General features: G+C 45.9%; 1 protein-coding gene across 5 annotated transcripts in view; it reads left to right on the forward strand.

Moving 5' to 3' along the window:
* The window catches only part of RIPK3 (receptor interacting serine/threonine kinase 3), a 382452-nt gene that overhangs the window by 306187 nt on the left and 53172 nt on the right, over window positions 1-23093 (forward strand). For 4 of the 5 annotated variants that reach the window (XM_069238287.1, XM_069238289.1, XM_069238288.1 and 1 more), the window contains one exon: window positions 5717-5835. The exons of the other annotated variant lie outside the window; for it this stretch is intronic. In XM_069238287.1, the coding sequence (XP_069094388.1) occupies window positions 5717-5835 (119 nt within the window). The remainder of the gene's footprint in view (window positions 1-5716; window positions 5836-23093) is intronic. 5 annotated transcript variants of the gene reach the window in all.

Genomic DNA, 23093 nt, shown 5'->3' on the forward strand with positions numbered 1-23093 from the left:
CAGAGCAGGCAGGACACTTGCATAAACCCTGGGCCAATGACTACATTATAGAGCTGAGAACCCACAGAGATGTGGTATTTCTAGGGACAGAAGCAGTACAGAAAGAAATTACTAATTTTAACTCCTCATTATACCAGGCCACTCAGGATGCCACTCCCCCAGACCTCACCTCCTTCTTTGAGTCATTACAAGTGTTACAGCTTGATGAGGTTCACCGCAGGTTCCTGGATGAGCCATTTACGGTAGAGGAAATCATGCAGGTGATAAGTACTCTACCCGGAGACAGGGCCTCAGGTCTGGACGGACATACTACTGCATTCTGCAAAGAGTTTGCTCCCCTTCTGGCTGCACACCTTTCTCCATGTATGAAGAGTCCCTGGTGAGAGTGGACCGACCTCCTCCCTACAAGAGGCGCTCATTGTCATTATTCTAAAACCTGAAATGGATCCATAGAAATGTGAGTCCTACAGACTGCTGTTCATGATCAACATAGAAAATAAAATCCTTGCCAAGCTGATTGCCTCCTGGTTATTACCATTGCTGCCGATTTTGACCAGACTTCATCGGGGTATTCCACCTCCTATAATCTTTGGACTTGCTTTGCAATATAGCACACGATTGAGCCTGGTCTTAGTGTTGATGTGATGTTTTTTGGATTCTGTTAAGGCTTTTGATTCACTTGAATGGCCTACCTCTTCGCGTTAGTGTCCCGCCTTGGTGTTAACCCTAAGTTTATTAAACGTATTTGTCTCCTCTACGCACAATGTGTGGTCTGCCTTCAAATCAATGGCATGGTCATTCCCCCCTTTCCAGTCTCCCACGGCATGCATCAGGGATGCCCCTTGTTGCCCATCCTCTTTGCCTTTGCGATGGAGCCACTTGCGGCTCCACTCTGGCAGCCCCACTCCCATCGCGGTGTGGCCTTTACACCCCTGGTAGTCCTAGTCTCTGTGTATGCAGACGATGTCCCCCTGTATGTTAAACACCCCCATGAAACCCTGGACCCCTTGATTAGGGAATTTACCAGATTTGGTGGGCTAACTGGAATTTCTATTAACTGGGCAAAATCAGTGATCTTTCCCCTGACAGCGGCTACACAGGAGGTAGTTTCGAAGATTCCTCTGTGGTGGGCCACTGAGCCGATTAAGTATCTCTGAGTCTAGCTGAGCTGATGTTTGGACATTCTGTGCCGATCCAACTACGGCCACCTGACAGACTGGCTGGAGAAGCGAGTGGCTGTACGGAGGAAACTTCCACTCTCCATGGCTGACAGAGTAGCCCTTGCTAAGACGGTAGCTCTTCCTTTTCATTAATTTTCCACTTTCGCTGCCATTGTTTTTTATGTGTAAAGCAATGAGGCAAATACCCTCTAACCCTTATGACCAGGGTAATGAAAATGGTTAGATTTAAAGGTCAATGCAAGGGGGAAGTAACCTAGACTTCCACAGTGATTAAATGACTAAAGACAATCTTTGTGCACAACTAATGTAATATCAATAGAAATTTATTACGTCATATATTCTAGTGGCTCCTTCATTCAGGGCTTCCTGGACTGAAGGAGCCACTAGAAGTTCTTAATTGTCTTAACCACCCTTTGTACATACTGTATATTTCACTTTCACTTATCTGCACTTTTCATCACCTTCACTGTTTTTACTAGAAGCTCCTATCTAGACGAATGCAAACTTTATGTTCAGAATAACATGCACAAACGGAATTTATATGCAAATGTCTGGAATAACATGTTCAAAGAAATATATGACGTAATACATTTCTGTTGATATTACATTAGTTGTGCACAAAGATTGTCTTTAGTCATTCAATCACTGTGGAAGTCTAGGTTACTTCCCCCTTGCATTGGCCATTGTGTTTTAGGCATCATCTCAGTTCACTCCTGGATGTGCTTGCACGGGCTTGGAGGCAGCCTAGAATTGCTTGAGAGGTCCTTTCACTTCTGTCTGAGAAGGGCAGGTTAGCGGTGCCAGATGTGGACCTTTACTACTATATTGCCCTGGTGCAATTTGCACACTACTGGCTGTACCCTATCCAGTTTCTTGCACATACAGTTCCCGATCCTGATAATGCTGCCCCATGCCCCCTTTGCATGGTACTATACCAGACCAAGAGACGTTCGAGGGACACACTTGTCACTGTAAAATGCACGATTTGGGCATGGGACAAGCTGAGGAAGCAAGTCTGACTAAATGCCCTTTTTTGCTCCTCCATCCTGCTGATATATCATCCTGCATTGCCTATCACACATGATGCTGGCACGGGCAATAGCCTGCGCAAGCTGAACCTCGTGCAACATTTATCCCCAGGGCTACTTCATTGCACCACGGCAAGCTGTACAGGGTCCAGCCTTTTCCATATTAATCACATACTTTCAGATGAGAGCAGCAGTTTGTAAGCTGTACAGCTCGTTCCCTGCGCCACCCCCTGTTTACCAGGCCCTTGAGGCCTTCCTGGTGAATCTGCCCCTGTGCAGGCTTATTACCAGAATATACACTGATATGCAGGAAATGCATCAGGTGTGGTCTGCTCCTCTGGCCACTCCTATTTCAGATAAGCAGTGGCGCTTTAGCTGCGCCCAGACTAAAGCACTTTTGCCCTACTACCGACTGCACTTAATCCACTTCAGATATTTACCTATGCTGTACTGCATTCCAGAACGATTACACAAAATAGGCCTTCTAGATTTTGTGCATTTCTTTCGATGCTCATTGGCATGCACCAACTTTCTGCATTTAACCTGTAATTGCTCAGAGGTGGAAAGATCTTGGCACACCGTTTTTGATACCATTGACAAGATCACTGATCTACAGCTAGAGCAGACCCCCAAGTTGTGCTGCTGGGCTTTGTAAAGGAAATACCCCCGAAGCGGCGGAAACTGACTGCGATCTTGTTATTGTTAGCTAAGAGGCGAATGGTGATGCATTGGGAGCGACGCAATGGTCTCCAAAAAGACACCTGGCTCAAAGATGCGGCGCACTGTCAAGACAATCTAACTGCTTTTTCGGAGTTGATGCCAGTGAGATCACGGTCTAGGGATATCTGGCTCCCACTGGAGACATAATTGACCGTAAGGGCTGGGAGGGGTGGAGATGTCGTTGCATCCGCTGCACAGGTGACAGAATAAGAGGGGTTGTGCCTGGGGTCTGTGCTCCCTGAGTGGCTGCTGCCCAGGGCTAATGCATGTTGTGCATTGCTGGGGTACTCTTAATGGTGTGACCGGTGCCGCAATTAAAGGATCCAAACCTTGCTGTGTGACCTTCCCCCCCAACCCCCTCATTCTGTTGTGCATTTAAAGTTCTCATTGGGCATGAACCTTAACATGATGTGGCAATTGACTATGCGGTGTATTGTCATACAGGGAGTGCAGAATTATTAGGCAAGTCGTATTTTTGAGGATTACGTTTATTATTGAACAACAACCATGTTCTCAATGAACCCAAAAAACTCATTAATATCAAAGCTGAATATTTTTGGAAGTAGTTTTTAGTTTGTTTTTAGTTTTAGCTATGTTAGGGGGATATCTGTGTGTGCAGGTGACTATTACTGTGCATAATTATTAGGCAACTTAACAAAAAACAAATATATACCCATTTAAATTATTTATTATTACCAGTGAAACCAATATAACATCTCGACATTCACAAATATACATTTCTGACATTCAAAAACAAATCAGTGACCAATATAGCCACCTTTCTTTGCAAGGACACTCAAAAGCCTGCCATCCATGGATTCTGTCAGTGTTTTGATCTGTTCACCATCAACATTGCGTGCAGCAGCAACCACAGCCTCCCAGACACTGTTCAGAGAGGTGTACTGTTTTCCCTCCTTGTAAATCTCACATTTGATGATGGACCACAGGTTCTCAATGGGGTTCAGATCAGGTGAACAAGGATGCCATGTCATTAGATTTCCTTCTTTTATACCCTTTCTTGCCAGCCACGCTGTGGAGTACTTGGACGCGTGTGATGGAGCATAGTCCTGCATGAAAATCATGTTTTTCTTGAAGGATGCAGACTTCTTCCTGTACCACTGCTTGAAGAAGGTGTCTTCCAGGAACTGGCAGTAGGACTGGGAGTTGAGCTTGACTCCATCGTCAACCCGAAAAGGCCCCACAAGCTCATCTTTGATGATACCAGCCCAAACCAGTACTCCACCCCCACCTTGCTGGCGTCTGAGTCGGACTGGAGCTCTCTGCCCTTTACCAATCCAGCCCGGGCCCATCCATCTGGCCCATCAAGACTCACTCTCATTTCATCAGTCCATAAAACCTTAGAAAAATCAGTCTTGAGATATTTCTTGGCCCAGTCTTGACGTTTCAGCTTGTGTGTCTTGTTCAGTGGTGGTCGTCTTTCAGCCTTTCTTACCTTGGCCATGTCTCTGAGTATTGCACACCTTGTGCTTTTGGGCACTCCAGTGATGTTGCAGCTCTGAAATATGGCCAAACTGGTGGCAAGTGGCATCGTGGCAGCTGCACGCTTGACTTTTCTCAGTTCATGGGCAGTTATTTTGCGCCTTGGTTTTTCCACACGCTTCTTGCGACCCTGTTGACTATTTTGAAAGAAACGCTTGATTGTTCGATGATCACGCTTCAGAAGCTTTGCAATTTTAAGAGTGCTGCATCCCTCTGCAAGATATCTCACTATTTTTGACTTTTCTGAGCCTGTCAAGTCCTTCTTTTGACCCATTTTGCCAAAGGAAAGGAAGTTGCCTAATAATTATGCACACCTGATATAGGGTGTTGATGTCATTAGACCACACCCCTTCTCATTACAGAGATGCAGATCACCTAATATGCTTAATTGGTAGTAGGCTTTCGAGCCTATACAGCTTGGAGTAAGACAACATGCATAAAGAGGATGATGTGGTCAAAATACTCATTTGCCTAATAATTCTGCACTCCCTGTATATGAACCCTGCTGTAATCATCATGTCCTGTAATGCCTGTATTCCGTCCCTTTTTTTGTGTATCTGTTTCTGAAATACCAATTTAAAAAAAAAAAAATCCCAGAGGGCTTATAGTGCTCATTGCACCAGAGCAAAAGCTGCGACCACTGTGTTAGCACATGGAGTTCCACTTCTTGCTAACTGTCAGGCAGCAACCTTTACCAAACACTACTGCCTGGTCAGTCAGGTCCATTGCCCATTCGGTCCTGCCGGACTTTCTAGTATGATCTGTTGGTAATTATGAGGATGAGTTTGATCTCCTTTTCTCTGCGCCCCTCAGCTTGAGTTTATGTGCTCACCCGAGTAGGAATGAGACATCACAGATCAGGAATTAACTGTAACATAGTATGCAGGTTCATCTGAAAATACAATTGGAGTTTACGAGTAACCAAGTCATTCAGTGGGGATAAAGGAACTGGGACGCGCACAGCCCAGTCTATAGTTTCCATTTTGGCTTTGAAAGCCTTTTTCCAAGATGGAGTGAGCTTTCTTTTACATTGTGTGCTATGAGTTGAATTGCCTCTACATTGTCAGATGATGTAGGGCGTGCATCTGTTACTTGTGAAAGGTGCGTGGTTGAGAACACTTATGTCTGGATTCCTTCAGAGCTGTGCATCTGCCCTTCCAACCCACAGCAATGTGATGGCGTGAGTAATGGATTTGGTTGATAGTTTGCCAGGTGGCATGTACATGGTGGGTTCTTAAAAATATCCTAATAGTAGTGTATTCTCAAGTATGTTTGGGTTTCTTACAGGTGCAGTACCCATAGGAGCCAACACTGCTCTAAAGGCACTCCCCACCAGAGAAGAACCCTGTGCTCCAGCACCGTACCAAGACCCCAGCTATTGCAAGGTCAACAAAACACCACAGCAGGTGAAGAAGGGACACCCGGTTTAGGTCTCCCCAAGGCAGGACATGCGCGCTGTCTCTACGAGATATGCTGTAATCTATATATGTGCTTCAAGTACCGTATATCTTTTTCGTTGGGCTTTTTTGTTGTTGTTCGTAAATGCCTCCCTTCCTTTGGTTAATATGCTTAGTAGTCCCACCTTTTCTATTTTTGTAACCTCCCATGAGGATTGCCCATAACATGTGCTCTTACTCTTCGTTAATTACGATGCTTTGGATGCACTATTTTTTTCTTTGGGTGTCGGTTCAAGCCACAACAACAATGCACTTCCTCAAGTACAATTGACTTTTCATGATTTGTGCCTTTAAGCTGTTCGTCCTTAGTCTCCTGTGAAGAGCATGATTAGGCACTTCTCTAAGCACAAGAACAACAACATACTTCTTCAGGGTCAAAAGGCATTTCATGCTTTGCGCCTTTAAGCTGTTTGTTCTTCATCCTCCATGGAGAGCATGATTAGGCACTTCCCCAAGTACAAGGCTGCATTAAGGGTGCCGTAGTACCCTATGTGGCTAAAAGAGGTTTCTTTGGAACTCCACAGGGACACCTAGTAACGGCCTATGGTACTGCACCCTTTCTTTGCTTGTTTTCAGTTCTGGCCGTTGTAATGTTTGCTTTCCGAGTAGTGAACCTGATGGAGGTGACATCACTGTCTGCGGCTGAGATAAGGATAAGTTACAGTGAGATGAGATTGAAATAGTTCCTGATGCTTTGCCAGCCACAGTGACATAAGCTTCTTTTGCACATGTTAAGCAACGCACAAGACATCTTGAATCGAACACAGTGTTGACCACGACGAACGTGAGGCTGGCATATTAAAAACTTCCATACAGATGTATTCCATTTCAGCAGTTTAACTGACAAAAACAAGTGCGTGATCTTTACACTCGATAATCCTTTTCACTCTACTTTTTTCCTGTGTAATGTAACTTAGCTTCATTCAAGAATTTATTGTTTAAACAGATTGAATGCGGTGAGCGGGTATGCCGAGGCATTATCTCTTTGCCCACAAAGTCATGGATTTGCAAAAAGTAGCAATTGTAATGCTAAACGCTCATGAGTGATGTCATAAAAGAAAATATAGATGGATTTAAAAATGCACATGTATATGGTTGGCATACTACACTTAATGGAGTGACAGCCAAAAATAATGGTTGAGTTAAGTTCTCGCAACTCCTGCGATACTACATTCAACAGAAAAGAAATGACAAGACATTCTTTAGAAGGCTGCTTTAAGGGTTCAGTACCTTATGTGGCTAATGGAGGCCCTTTTAGAATGCCATAGGAACACCTAGTAACAGCCTGTGGTACTGCACCCTTTCCTTGCTTGGTGGATATTCTTTTATTTTACAGGAGTCTAGCAATTACCATTGCATTTTCAAGTGTGCCACAAGCTCATTATGTGTTCCAGGCTTTCTCGGGACGGTAGTTAATGATTATCAGATCATTTTCATTTAATTATTTTAGGTTTTGTGACATATTGGGTAGTCTGATATAAGTAGTCGGATAATGTGCTGCATGGCTAAACACTTATAAGGTCCCAAAGTTGAGACCTGTTGGCTACACCAATGCTTTATTGCTGTGCCTGACCCCAGCTTTGAGTGGACCAGTTAGGGTTGCAATGTATTGGAAAGTTGCCCTGCCATTTGTTTTTGCCTTTATATGTTTTTGAAGGATTGTATTCCTGTGTCTGCTCCTTTTTCCTATATGAAGCTAGGGGTTTGATTTTAACATTAAAACCGATTTTAAATACCATCCTCTTTCTAAGGGTCTTGGGGTAGTGAGTGGTCACTGGCAGCATCCCTGATGGTTACAAGTGTTTAACACTGGTCCCCCAAAGCCACAAGTATTATTGCTCTCTATTGGATAACCAGATGAGTCCCTTAGTATAGTACAGAGAGGATCAACAGTGAAGGCTCCCTCTATGAGAGAATGGGGGTGTGCACTCGGATACAGGGTGACAACATACAGTTGGTAAAATCATAAACAAAAAAATCAAGTTGCAAGTTTCTTGCACATTCTAGGTTTGAAACAGGCAGTAGCGTAGAATTGCACAGCAGGGAGCCATAATCTAAATCATTTGGGCATCTGTGGACAGTTTTTTTCTATGTGAAGGACTGAGCATTCCAAGCTGCACTCATACATTTTCCATTTACTGTCTTGTAGTATAGCTTTTTTTTCAAAGGCAGGCAAGGGAGCACAGCTACTAGAAAGCACGTTACAAACCATTATTTATGATGACTCAATTCCCAGTTCTCTGTGGCTGAGTTCAAACTAAGTGATTTCCATAGAAGTTTTAAGGCATGGGCAACGTGAGCAATTACCCAGGGCCCCCACCTTCCTAGGGCCCCCGTAGAAGCTCACATTTCTTTCTGAGATCAGCCTGTTTTATTTCTCTTTCAAAACCTCTTTCCTCACTCTGCCTACCTTCACTTCTGACTCTGCTTTTCTCTATCCAGTGTCATCATAAGTATACATTTCAACTGTTTTTCTGTGACCCAGTTTCTGAAATATTATCGTATAATTCAGTTTTATTTGGCGTCCTGCAAACTTGAATTAAAGGAAATGAGTATTGAAATTCAAAGTTGTTCTGAGCTTAGGGGCCCCCAATGTGCGTCTTGCCCTGAGCCCCTAAAATCTTTAAGATGACACTGGACATTTCAGTGACTTTTTACAGACGTCTGGCAGCGTCACAGCACACGCAAAAATTTAAACACCCCAACCCTACCACACCAAAGTTAAAATAGTAGTTTTGAAATACCCCAAACAAATGTTAAGAATTAAAGTTACAATTTCCAAATAATAGGCCTACCAGGACTCCGGGGTTTAGTGTCAAGGTGTCAACGGGCATACTTGAACTGAAGGCCAATTACAGCGAATGGATGGTTAAGGTCCAGATTTCATCGAACCCTGAGGTTCTTAATAAATAGCACATATGAAACTGGGATTTGTTAGGGTTCAGAAACATTTAAAACGTTATATCTCACCAACTATAAGAGGTAGAAAGATTGTTTAAACAGTTCTAGGATGTAAGCAGCCTACCTCCTTGGACAGGATACTACCCTGACAGTGAGGGTGAGAGAGGAAAATCTCCTGTGTGCCTCAGGCTGGAAAGGTGCAAACACAGTCTCCTACAATGTCAGTGGTGATACAGATTGGATCAGGACCATGCAGGTTTATCCTTGTCACAGTCCATAAATGTGCCCTGCAGGGGCTGGGTGCTCTTGCAATGTTCCTTTCTTTATTTTCATTCCGACAAGCTGGCTGCACGGTCACCATTTATACTGGAATGCTCAATTCTTCAAGATGACAACTGCAATGGCGTCGGTCTACTTGGCCTTGTGCTCCTCTATAGGGAACAACTTCTCGGCTCACACTGAGCAGTACATCATCTTTCTCCAGGGCAGGTCACTGCTGCAGGGTTTCCTTTAGCGTCTCAGGAGTGTTCCTAGCATTGGGAAAGGACAGGCCCTTCTGAACGTCTGTTACTTGTCAGGCTTCCCACAATGCTGGTGCAAGAGAGCCTTTTCAGACAACAGATAGATCCAACCTACTGCCTCAAAGTAGCCAGTATTTATCTAAAGCTGGAGCCAAAAAGGCACGGCATTTATAGTTTGCCTACTTTGCTAAATATCATGGACAACGTCGACCACACTAGTGAGGATCTTTACAGGCTTCCTTTAAAGTACGATAGGTGTTTCACCACATGAACAAGAAACTGTGAATTTTTCGGTAGGCAGTTTTTGGTTTTAGCCCAATTATGGCCTATGTCCCTCACCAGGGTCTTAGCTGCTCCATCTGTCAGTGTGCATAATATGTTTTGAGAGACCTTTAACCACTCTTCATCGTGATTGGGAGAGATGGGTGAGCTCTATGGCCAACAGAGCTTTGTGCTCTACTAATATAACTTTAAAAAAAAAAACATAGATGCACAGACTAGTTCACCAAGGGTAAACCAATAGGACGGGTCAAGGAAAAGTGAAAAAAGTACAGAGTCGCACAGCTATCTGTACATTGTAGGGCTATCAGTCCTATGTCCCATTTACAAAGGCTCAAAATGAACTCTATGGCCTGTCCTGAATCTCCTCCAATTACTTCTTAAGCTGAGCTCTCTAGGCTAACACTAGGTCTTATTTTGAAAAATGTAGTACAGAGTGGGGTAAAACAATAAATAGGAGGAAAGGAACTTTAAGGAAAATTGCAAATTTTAAATTACAGTTGAGGTTCAGTATCCGTCTGCTACTCCATTGCAATCAGTCCAAACTGCAAGGTCATGTTCCAGCTGAACAGAAACATGAGTAACCCCAGGAAGGCCACCTCAGAAGAGCTCCATTCTCCCCCCCTCCTACACTCCCCCCATCACTGTGCAAACTCTACCTGGAACCGAGGTGAATGTGCCATCTTAATGTTTGTTTTAATACTTAGCAAGATGAAAGCAATTGGAAGTGTTAAGATGTATGATGTCTATTTGCTTGCCTGAGGAAGACACTCCATTATATTATAAAACATCATATGTCAACTAAATTCTCTCCATTCTTGATTTGACAAACTATACACATGGATGTCCACAAATTTATTCAGCTTTAACCAACAAAATACCAAGTTCCTCCTTTTAACTCCTAACATTTTTTAATACATTTGCTCCTTCTTGGCTAAATGAACTGCAGATTTTCAACTGTTCCCTTTCTCCACTGGCTTAATCACTGGGTTCTATTAAAGATAAGCCTCTTACAGTGACCACCCACATCAGTCAAAGAACAGAATTTGTTAGCTGTTCAGTTCTATAATGAAAATAAAACTTAGGCACTGTAGTCATCTTGCAAAGCTGTGCCAGGCTTATCACCTTTCTATGGGCCCTTTAAAAGATGAACTATATTCAGCTGCCAAACTTAAAACCAGGACAAGAAAATTTGACCATTTAACCAGTTCTTAAGGAGCTACACTGCTTACCACTTGAAGCTTTGGTCATATACAGTGCAGTTTCTTTCCATGTCTTTTGTCTAAACAAACACTTCTTGGTGACTTGACTAGACAGTGTGCTTGCTAAGAGCATCTGAAAAGCTTACAGCTCACCATCTAACTTTTTCTAAGAGGTTATAGCTAACTTTGGGGTTGAAGATCATTATACTTTAAAACCTCAAAATGTAGAACCAAGCATGCATTAAAACAAGTCTTCACAGAGACAATACCTTTAAAACGGAACACTTGCCCTTCTGAGCTCCAAACTCAGCTATCTGAAGCTCTCACTTGGAGGCTTTAAGGTTTCCTCCTTCCATATTGGCCATGCTTGTACCTCCATGTCCACTCCAACTATGTACTGCATACTGCTTAGTTTTCATCTTCCTAGGCAGGATTGAGATGGGTTTGTTTTTGACTGGTCTCTTGATGCCCGCATCAGTGCTGTTCTCTGTAGCAGAGCAGGAAAGAAATCTCCCAGTCTGTTGCTGTGCCAGATCACTGTTTCTGCACTGCAAATGTTGGCGCTGCAGTGTGATTCTGGGGATGACAGGAGGTCAACCCTTTACCATTGTGGTTTCCTGCCTTCAGGGAGCCGGGTAGCAGAAAGACAGCAGCAGGGTGTTCTAAGGCCCCCACATTCCCTCAATTTTCTCAACAGAGCCCCTGAAATTGGTTTAATAAAATCCACAGATCTTGATCTACAAAGCCTAGTGAATTTTCAAGTATAGTGACAGCGGTCTCCCACCATCTTTCAGGAAGAGTTGAAGACCGACCTCTTTTAAGAGCATTACATTACAATGCATCTGTCTACGAAGTATCAACAAACAACCTATCTCTTCCATGCCTTTTTTGACTTTATACTTCTTTGTCCACTGCCTTTTGGTTAGGTTTGTGCTATAGAAACACCATACATACATATATTCCATTTCACTTTTAATTCACTTCTAATTCTAGCTGAAGATTTTCAACTTTTAAAAAACTTGTTCAGTGGGAACATAACTCACTTTACACATTTTAAAGGGAGAGAGATGAGTGAGCCAGCACTCGCAGCATTAACATGAACATTAAAGTGAACTCTTAAGAAAGCGTTTCCATAGTATATCTATAATTCCACTTCAAGGGCTACACTAATGATTTAAGAGTTTAATCTTTTAAAAGTTGCTGCCAGTAAATAAGCGTACTGAAAAACAGATTGCCTGTACCTTCTGATAAAGCATGCACTACCATAAGGATGTAGGTGATGTGGGAGATAATTATTTAGTTTCTTGAGAAAAGGAGAATTCACTGGTTAACAGTTATAAAAATGCCGCAGAACCTCTCAACTACTTTGAAGGCACCACAGATTGTTTAAAGCCCTCCATACTGCAAGCTAAATCTTGAGTTGTGGCAACAATACAGGCTGATGGGGAAAAGCATTTCAGAGGTGGAAAAGTAGGTCAGATATCTGTGTGTGAAGCAAATCTCTACCAGGTAGTAGGCATCACTGGCCAACAGGAAGGTAGCCCTAACATTCAGAGATCTTTGCCACAGAGTCTTTAGGGACTTTCTACTCTTCAGGCCCTACTAGATGCAATATGTGGTCTACTGGAAGCCTGCCTGTCTTCGTCATCTTAGATAAACATAAATTCGGTCTCCCTTGGCTAAGCACTAGCAAGAACTAGATTTATTGGTAGAACCCAAGCAGTCATCAGTTTAAATCTACAGAATATAGAACCTTGTCAAAACAGTGATCTTATGCATTTTCCATGCCAGGTAAAAGCAGAAAGTGTAACATTTTCCAAACTATCACATATAAATGCATCTGTAAAAACTTCCTTCTCTATGCTAGATATACCACTGTTAATGCAAGTGACACGCCATGGTATTCTCAAGGTCTTCGTTTTAAATAATGACTTGATGAAATCACTAACCGCACCCATCTGTAGGGCTTGAGTGACAAGCTCAAGATGGGCAGGTAAGATAGATATTATTAGTGGAAAGTATCACTCCTAAGAAAACAAAAAGCCATCCAGCACATACGAGTGAAATAGTCACAGAAACGGCTGTAACACAGCTATTTTGACACACTGTAAACAATAACCTCATTAATTTTACAAAAATTAAACGCCCATCTTGGAACATATGAACCGTGTATCTGGAGTAACATGAGTGGCAACTGCTACAGTAGCATGGTAAAATTCAAATGACACAAATGTATAAAATTATACAAAAAATGTTTTAGGTTGACTTGGAACTTCATAGATTGAAATGAAATGCAGGAACCTACATGTCACTCATCTGTTTTCAGCACCTACGCACTTTCACAAGGAAACTACATGTTCGAGGTATGTGTGGCTGTAGATACACATGCTCTGCATACTCCTGCCATCTAGTGTTGGGTCCGGATGTGTGCAGGTTGTTTTTCATCGAAGAAAGTATTCTCTGTGGTACTGCACATAAGCATCAACTCCATTCTTAGATTGTTTTCTCTCTGCCGTCGGGTTCAGAAGTGGGTGCTTACGCTCTGAGTCGAGTCCGTTGTCGGATCTCTTTTAGTTCTATTTATGTTTACGTCGCTGTTGTTATCGATCGAGTTTCTCCTCTCTGCGCGTCGAGGTGGAACCAGCCATCGAGTCGATGCAACTTTGTCGCGCCTCCACTGGGCCTCGTCCTTCAGGGACCTTCAAACTCAGTCTCCAGTGTCATTTCCTGACCGTGCCCTCCTGGTGATGGAATGGTTGCCATTTTGATTCTGTCCACGTTGTCACGCAAAATACCCACAAATGACTCCGATTAGGTCTGTAACCTGTCTCTCTCTCTCCAGATCTCGGGGAAGAGGATTTTGAGGCCTGTTGAGCATTCTTCTCAAAGAAAACACTCCATGATCGTCAAGCACGCCGGCTCAAACCACCAGTGACACCTGCGACCCCTTCGAACATCACAATGTCAGCAGAGAACACTATCCAGAAGCCTCTGTGGCAGAAGCGGAGGCTTTCTCAGCTGAGGCCAGCTCTGAATCTGATCCAATCTGATGAAGTTGAGATCACCAATTTAACAGTTGAATCTCGCACAGTAAGTATGCTACACCCTGCCCCCCAGTCTTGAATCGAGCCATCAAAAATGCAGACGGCTTCAGGTCAAGAGGCCTTCGAACCACCACTGCCTACAGGCCATGGTCAGCACAGAAAATTCAGTTCAGATACCCAGTCCTCCGGCTCAGTGCGGAAACACCACTTGAAGCCGAATATTTTGGCGCTGACTACCTCAATAGTCGCCACACATTTCGTCCCCAGCCATCCATCGGCATCTACAGCTTCGGTGCCAAGCGTGTCTTTGGCGCTAAAATCTAAAGTTGTCTCGAAGCTGAAAACAACAAAATCCAAGTGAAACAGACTGTGTTGAGCTTCCAGTGGAGCCAGTTCTCCACAAGGTGAAGGAGAAATAAGACTCTAGGCAAAAGCAGCTTCACATCCAACTGAAAACTGGACGGAATGTTGCAAAGCCACCAACTCCTCAGCCACCACCTTCTAAAAGCAAAAGATGGACAAGGCCACCAGCCCTTTGCCGCTACCACCACCATCTTGACCACCTCCACTACCGCTACCACTCCTGCCTCCTCCAACACCACTACCACTACCAGCCATGTCACCTTCTTCACAGACATGGGTCCTTTAGATGGTTACCCTCAGGGATCCCCTTGTGATGGTACTGCTTCCACAGATACTGGGGATATTTCTATCCATATCCCTCCAGATATCCACTAGGGATGATCCACAAGGGGATATAGACCCGGGCTTGTACCCTGCATGCCCATCACCTCCTGAAGACTCCACCACATACCAAAAGCTCATTGCTAGGGCGGCCACATTTCATGGGGGTCCAGCTTCATAAAGAACCTCTGGAGGAGGATTTCTTATATGAAACTTTATCCTCAACAAACAGGGGCACAAGGTACCCCCCTGTGCTCAAAGTGATGCTTTTACATATGGAGAACATCGACAAAAAGTATAAACCCTCTCCCTCAGATCCTGTGTACAAGTTCCCTCTGGTTTTTAGTATTCACCAGTGCTAGAAAGAGGGCCAACACCCAAGCATCTGCCGATACCCTCCCTCCTGACAAAGTAAATGAATTGACGCAGCAGGAAAAAAAGGTTGCAGCTCCATCTGCAAATGAATGGCGCATTGCCAATTCAATGGTTCTCCTAACAAGATATGACCGTGCTCACTGGGATGAGATAGAGGAGCTCTTTCCACATCTCCCAGATGAGCACAGGAAAAGGGGACAGGAGCTAGTAGTAGAGGTCAAACTAATTTACAACACATTGATTCAGTGTGCCCATGATTGTGCTGATACTGCAACCAGGAGCATTAGCATCAGTGTCCTCCTTAGAAGACGCACTTGGCTGCATATTTCAGGATTTAAGCCTGACATTCAGCAGAATATCCACAATGTTCTATTTGATAAAGAACACCTCTTCACCCCCAGGCCGATGAGGCTCTGAAAAAGATTTAAAAGAAAGACACTGAAATGGCGAAATCCATGGAAACTCTACAAACTTCAACTTCACGGGGCTCATTTCACTAATCCGGCTATCGTGGAGGCTCAAAGACACGAACCCCAAAGCCTTCACTTCATATCAGCGTGAGCCAGTACTGCCCCATAAAATCCTACCATAGAGGATCCTATAGAGGACACATAGTAAAGGTAGAGGCATGAGTTCTTCACCATGTAGTGCCATCACCAGCAAACAATGACTTGCTTCGCTCCCCTCCCTCCCCAATCTCACTACACCTGTTGGTGGATGTATACACAATTTTCACCCCACCTGGCAACAGATAACTGTCCAGTGGGTGTTGAATATTATCCAACATGGTTATTGTCTGGAGCTCATTATCACACCTCCCACCATTCCGCCTTGATCTCATCGTCTCTCAGTCGAACATCACATATAGTAACTTAAACAGAAAGTCCAGGCTCACCTGCTGAAAAGTGCCATAGAACCTGTACCTCTTCAACATCACAGACAGGGAGTATACTCTCTATATATTTCCTCATACCCAAAAAAGACGTCTTTTTATGGCCACTGAATGAATACATTTTGTCAGAGCATTTTCATATGGTCATCCTGAAAGACGTGATTCCACTACCGTGGGGGCTTGCCTCACCCCAGGAGATCGTCACTCTTGTTTCTCCAGCAGGAGTTCAGTTTCTGTGGGATGGTGTGGTTGTTAATGTCATTCAGTGTGTCACAGACTGCTGGAAGGGCTATCGAAACACCTGATGTACTTGGACTAGAATTACTGTAATAACCTTAAGAGAAGCACATGTGTTGGAAAGCACTACGATTGCATGCCTGCTTAAATTAAGTATCAGTTAAGAACCATTGATTGGATTTTTGTCATTTTGAGTCTATTTCATCCAGATAAAGATACTTAACTCTGAAACAAACTTCTAGTTGCAGATTCCTTACCTTAAAATTTCCCCCAGGTGTCAGTCTGGATCTGGAGATTTTTCTTCAAGCAGTATCGCTGCGTGCCGTCAGGTGGCATTGGTTGACTCCGCGTTTGTCGTTGGCATTGTGGTTGCCAGATATGATGTGACCACCCCTCTGTCCAGCTCCTCCCCTAGGGAGGAGCACAGAGCTCTGTCAGGTGGCGGTTTGATTCTGCCATCTTGGAAATAAGATGAGCAGAGGCCCCTGGGAGCATCTGACTGGTTAGTCCAGCTGGGTGATGTTCCTGACCCCCTCTGATAGGTGGGTCACTGCAGTAAGTGCCCAACCCCCTTCCTGGGTTACTTAAGGGCCCCCCTGAGGGTGGGACCCTAGATTCATCTGCAAGACTTTAGGAACAGTCTGCAAGTTTCCTCTGCAAGACATATCTGCAGCCTGGACACCGGAACTGCTGCTGCTCTTCGCTGGAACCAGAAGCAAGACTGTAACCAGTAGGAAGGCTCCTACTTCAACTTTGTTTCCAAGTTCTGCAAAGACGTCTGCAAACCTGTGCCCGTGCATCCTCCAGAGTGACTTGGGCTCTGCCCACACTTAGGAAAGCAAGAAGGAATTTCCCTTGAAGTGAAGGAGTCACTCCCTTGCATCTGCAGACACCTCGACGATGACAACCGGCTTGGGATCCTCCTGTCCCGTGGATGCTCAAGACTCTACAAAACAGGTGGTGGTTCTGTGGCTCTCCAGAGTTCTGGACTATCTTTGTTGCAACTGGGAAGTCTGTGGTCCCTCGCTGGAGCTGCTTGCCTGGAACCCTTGTGCACTGGGTTTGTTTGTCATTGCCAAGGCTTGTTGGCTCTTCAGCCTGAAGACCTCCTAGCTCCAAGAAGCCCTGACCTCCAGCACTCTTCACCTCCAAGAACGACATCCTCTCTGCAACTCCTGCAATGTGGGCAATCCTTCCTTGCTGTGCTGTTGAGGCCTACCTGTGACTCCCTGTGCCTACTGCCAGAGGATCCTGCTGGGTCCTCCACCGATTCTTGCTGGCTCTCCTGCGTGCTGTGGGCTGGCCTGACCTTCCTGCCAAGGTTGGGTTGCCTGAGCCTTGCTAGTCCCCGCAAATCCTGCAAACTCAGTACAATGCTTCTCTGCATTTGGCAAAGCTTGGTGGTGGTCCCAATGACCCCTCTGCAATTCGACCGGCGTGGACAGCTCATGGACTACTGGGATCTTCCTGCATCGTCTAGACTTCAATGCTGCTCTTCTTCATCCACCATCCTACAGGAAAGCATCCCGGTGGAGGGTGGGCATTGCCCTCCTCCACCGCCTGGGCACCTCCAGGTGGTCTGGACTCTGTCCCCTCTTTCCTTAGGTCCTCTTCCTCTGGAATCCATGCCTGCATTCCACTGACCCGTCCATGGGTCATAACAGCAGCTGGACAACCGAGGGTCCCTATTGACTTCAATGGGAGGTTCCGACATGACTTCACCCCTATGCATCTGGGCTCCCTGGTGTAGTTACTCCCTTGTTCTGGATATCCACAGGTGGGGGCACTATCCAAACTCCCTTGTCTCAACGGGTTTCCTCTGGGTCCTCTGGGAAGGGTCCTAAAATGCTAAAACTCCAACTGTGACTTCTCCTATGTTAGCCTATGGAAACTAACCCAAGATTACTACTCTGCACACGTGTGCCTGTGGTATCCTACCTACTTACCATTGGAGTTTTAGTACTTCCCCAGTCCTAAGGGTCCTTTGGTGGTAGTGTGGGTTGGGATTAACTTTCAAATTAATTTTTTTTATTTTTAGATTATATGTTTGCCCCACCTAGGGACCCATGTTATTTTGTGCCTTTACTTACCTGTTGGTAGGTAAATTTTTGTATGTCTATAGCTCCGGTTAGGAGATATACCAAAGTTAATTCTAGAGTGTGTGTTACAATAAATATAACATATTTTTCTAGCACTGGTGTGGTTCTTTCTTGTGTGTGCGTCACTGACTGATCTGTGAGGTATTTGCAACTGCTTTGCACACTCCTGGATAAGCCTTAGCTGCTCTCCACAGCTACCCTTATGAGAGCTCTGATTATCTAGAGCTGCCTACACTATCACTAAGGGTTGCCTGGACTCAGTACAGTACAGGTGTACACCATATAATGAGCCAGCCTCCTACATGCTGTGGTGGCTTCCGTATCCAAACGGCCTCAGTCGTACCACGGCGACCTTCCCCGACGATGGTTCTGATGCCAGCGCTCCCAACACCACTCGGGCCCGCACAGACACGGAGCCGTACCGCTGTTGTGTGACACCAATTCCTACTCTGGCAGGGACCTTGCTTCCTAGGTCAGATCCTGACCCTTATTCTTATGGGTACAGGTTCGATGAGATTATGGACGGGTTGCCGGACCCTTTAGAATACCACCTTAAAGACTCTGGACTGGGCTCAGAAACTGAGTGAAGCCAGCAGTCTGGACACATCCCCTGGCTCTGGCATGCTTTCTCCCCCTACCATGGCTACGGAGGAGGGAGCGTCTTATTCCATGGTGGTGCGGAGACCGGTCGAAGTCCTGAGCCACGCGCTGCCTTCAGTGGATGTCGGGACTAACTTCCTGACTGAGATGCTTCAGCCAGGAGATTCCATGTCTGAACCCCTTTTGCCCTTCAGTGAAGCCCTCACTGATGTCCTGCTGGGGACCTCGTCTAAACCCAGCACAGGGACACCCGCGGCCACAGACCTGGGCATAACGACCCAGCATTCCTGACCCAGCATTCCTGACCCAATACCATAACCCAGAGAGCATGGTTATCCAAGCCTCAACATCCCATGGCACGTTCTCTTCCGCGGCCCTGAATAGGTAATCCAAGAGGCTGGAACATCTTCTCCAGCCTGTCATTGCGGTTCGTGAACACTGCATGCCTTTTGGGCCGTTATTACACGGTTGCACAATTGCTGCCACAGGTCCTGGAGGAGGCCCGGGCCACTGCTGACTGGAGAAACGCAGCTGAGTTCACAATCTGATGTGGGCTGGATATGACCAACTCTATGCAGATCAGTTGTTTCGATGGTGGCCTTAAGGTGCATGCCTAGTTGAGGACATCTAGCTTTTCAGGGAATGGCCAATCCACTCATATAGACACACCCTTTGATGGCACCGGTCTCTTCCAAGACAAAGCAGACTTGGCACTCAAGACTTAAAGTAGTCCCAGGCTACGGCCCGGTCCCTAGGCCTGGCAGCTGCCCCTCGCAGCCTGCAGTCTGCTTTTCATCCCTTTCGTGGGTGCCCAGCCACATCTGTTCCCCTCCTGTGACCATGTGTGGCCGAGGACGTGGGATCCAATGTCCGTGTGGATCTGGGAGCCAGCGGTCTAGCCAATTCACCACCCCTCTCCTGTCCCCCCCCACTCCCTTTGCTGCAGCCTCCAAACCTTCCCCATCAGGAGCCAGTCGGAGGCAGGATTTGCCATCACTAGCCCCGCTGACAGGCCATCATATCAGACAGGTGGGTTTTGCAAATAGTTCGAAGGGGATACTGCCTCCCCTTCGAGAATACCCCTCCCTCCTTGCCACCATCCTACGGTTGCATGATGGAGGATCACTTGGCACTTCTCCGCTCTGCTAGGAGGCTCTTGGTCTCTTCACCAGAAGTAGGTTGTGATTGTTATTCCCGCTATTTTGTGGTACCCAAAACGGACAAGGGTCTCTTCCATATCCTAGACCTTCGGTCCCTCAATCTCTTCCTCAGGAAGGAGAAGTTCAAAATGCTCACCCTGGCTCAAGTTCTATCTGCCCGGGACCCAGGAGACTGGATGGTAGTTTTGGACTTGCAGGACGCTTATTTTTATATTCCCATACTTTCGGCTCACTGATGTTACTTGTGGTTCGTGGTGGGCCACGAGCACATTCAGTTTACTGTGCTCCCCGTTGGCCTTACAAGTGCCCTTCAGGTGTTGATGGCGGAGGTCGCAGCTCATCTGAGCAAATCAGGGGTTTCAATCTTCCCCTGCCTCGACGACTGGCTGTCATCTTCCACCTCCAGACTATAAACATACCAATGTCACACATGATTCCATCTCAGATGGTTCCTTTTATCTGAACTCTTCTGGACACACTGCACTTTTGGGCCGATCCTCCCGAGCAGCGAGTCCAAGGATATTCAGGCTATGATACCGATGTTTCAGCCTCTATCCTGGATTTCGGTGAGAATGACTCTGAGGCTGCTGGACCTCCTGCCCTCCTTACATGCTGCTAGTGTCTCATGCCAGATGGCATATGTGGGCTCTGCAGTGGGACCTAAAATTCCAGCGGACCCAGTATCAGGGGAATCTCTCTGACATTGTCCAGATTTCAGAGGGAACTGCGCAAGATCTTTAGTGGTGGCTAACGAACCGTGATTGGGTCACAGGCAGATCCCGCTCCCTTCCCCAACCAGATCTGACAGTAGTGACAGATACGTCACTCCTGGGATGGGGTGGCCATATGGGAGAGGCGGAGATCAGAGTTGTCTGGTCTCTGGAGGAGTCTGGGCTCCACATCAGTCTTTTGGAGGTCCAGGGTATCAGACTGGTATTGAAAGCATTCCGTCCCTCTCTCAAAGGGAAAGTGATGCCAGTGTTCACAGACCACACCACCCCCATGTGGTACTGCAACAAGTGGGGTGGGGTGGGGTCATGGACCCTTTGTCAAGAGGCTTTCTGCATCTGGGCATAGCTGGAACAGCCGGGCATATCCCTGGTGGTTCAACACCTGGCCAGCTGTCTGAATACCAGAGCGGACAAACTCAGCCAACAGTGCCGGGTCGATCACAAATGGCGTCTCCATCCGGAGGTGGCGCAAGGACTCTTTCAGCAATTGGGAGAGCCTTGGTTAGATCTGTTCGCCTCCGTAGAGAAAGCACAGTGTCAGCTGTTTTGCATGTTGGAGTTTCAAAGGCAGAACTCACCTGGCAACACATTTGGTCTCAAATGGAGCTCAGGCCTCCTGTACGCCTTTTCTCCTATAACATTTCTGCCCATAGTATAAAGAAGATTAAGAACAACTTGGCCCAAGTAATCCTTGTGGCTCTGGATTGGGCACGAAGAGTTTGGAATCCCAAGCTCTTGAGCATGGCCATCGATCCATCAATCAGACTGCCCCTTCGGGGAGGATCTCCTGTAATGGTGGCAGGGGAGGGTTCTCCACCCGAACCTGTTCAGTCTCCACTTTCTTGTGAGGAGATTGAGCAGTGCAGTTGACTCCTTTTGACCTTCTGTCTGACATCTGTAACGCTATCTTGGCAGCCAGACGTCCCGCCACAAAAACGGTATACGCCTGTCGATGGAACAAATTTGTGGCATAGTATACAGACAAGTCTGTTGACCCCCTATCTGCCCCTCTTTCTGAAGTCCTTTTGTTTGTTCTTTCTCTAGCCCAGCACTGCTTTGCTCTGGGCACCCTCAAGGGCTATCTGTCTGCCATCGACTTTCCTGAGATTACCTGACCAACTCTTTTTGTTTAAATCTCCTATTGTAGGTAGATTTCTGAAGGGTCTTACCCTTATGGTTCCTCCTTCTCCACTCATAATTCCCCAGTGGGACTTAAACTTAGTTCTTATGTGTGCTCCTTTTGGCTTCGTACTCTAAACACATCCTTCCTGGTCTCCATCACTTCTGCTCACAGGGTGAGTGAGCAGCAGGCCCTTTCCTCAAAGCCACCTTTCATTTCCATCCATCTTGTCAAGAGGGTGCTTTGTACCATGCCTTTCTTTTAGCCTAAAGTGGCCACGCTCTTTCATGTAGGCCAGTCCATCACCTTGCCTAATTTGTATGCGCCCCCACAAATTTCTAAGGAAGAGTAGAGACTCCACCACCTGGGCCCAAAAAGAGTGTTGGCATTCTTTGTTGATCGTACTAAAGAGGTGCAGGTGAATGGGCAACACTTTGTGAGTTATGTAGATGCTAAGAAAGGTTTGTTCTCTACAATAAAATGTGCTACGCATTGGCTAAAAAGCAACCCCTGAAGGGTTTGCGTGCTCACTCCACCAGAACAGCAGTTGTAACCACTGCATTAGCAGGTGGAGTTCCAGTCCTGGATATCTGCCAGGCAGCGCAACATGGGTGTCATTGCACACGTTCACCAAACACTACTGCCTGGACAGTCAGGTCCGAAGGGACGGGTACTTTGCCCGTTCGATCCTGCAGGACCTTCTAGTATGATCTTGGTTCGCAGACCCTCTTCCGGGGATGGTATTGCTTGGGTAACTATTCTAAGGTAAGGAATGTGCAACTAGAAGTTTATCAGATGAACAAGTTACTTACCTTTGGTAATAAATTATCTGGTAGAGACATATTCTAGTTGCAGATTCCTTACCGACCCACCCATCCGCCACACTCTGTGAACTGATTTCTAGGGACAGGGACTTCCCTTTCAGAGCCCTAGTTCTAGCACACCATAGTCCCTGTTCTTCATGCCTCCGCCCTTCTGACATGGAAAGTTGTGAAAAGAAACGGACGTCAGCACGCCAGAGTGGTGCCTATATACAACCCGTAACATCACATCTGACGACCACAACGCCAACGACGCACGCGGAGACGATTGACACCCCCTGACGGCACGCAGGGGTACTCCTCAAAGAAAAATCTCTGGGTCCAGACTGACGCCTGGGGAAATTCTAAGGTAAGCAATTAGAATATGTTTCTAACAGATAATTCATTACAGAACGTTAGTAACTTGTTTTGTGGTGTTTTCACTGTGTCCCTGTAATTGTTTTGCACAAATACTTCACACATTGCCTCCTAGGTTAAGCCTGACTGCTCTGTGCCAAGCTACCGTGGGTGAGCACAGGTTAATTTAGAGTGTGTATCCGAT

Source organism: Pleurodeles waltl, chromosome 6 (assembly GCF_031143425.1).
Source record: "Pleurodeles waltl isolate 20211129_DDA chromosome 6, aPleWal1.hap1.20221129, whole genome shotgun sequence".
NCBI lineage: Eukaryota > Metazoa > Chordata > Amphibia > Caudata > Salamandridae > Pleurodeles > Pleurodeles waltl.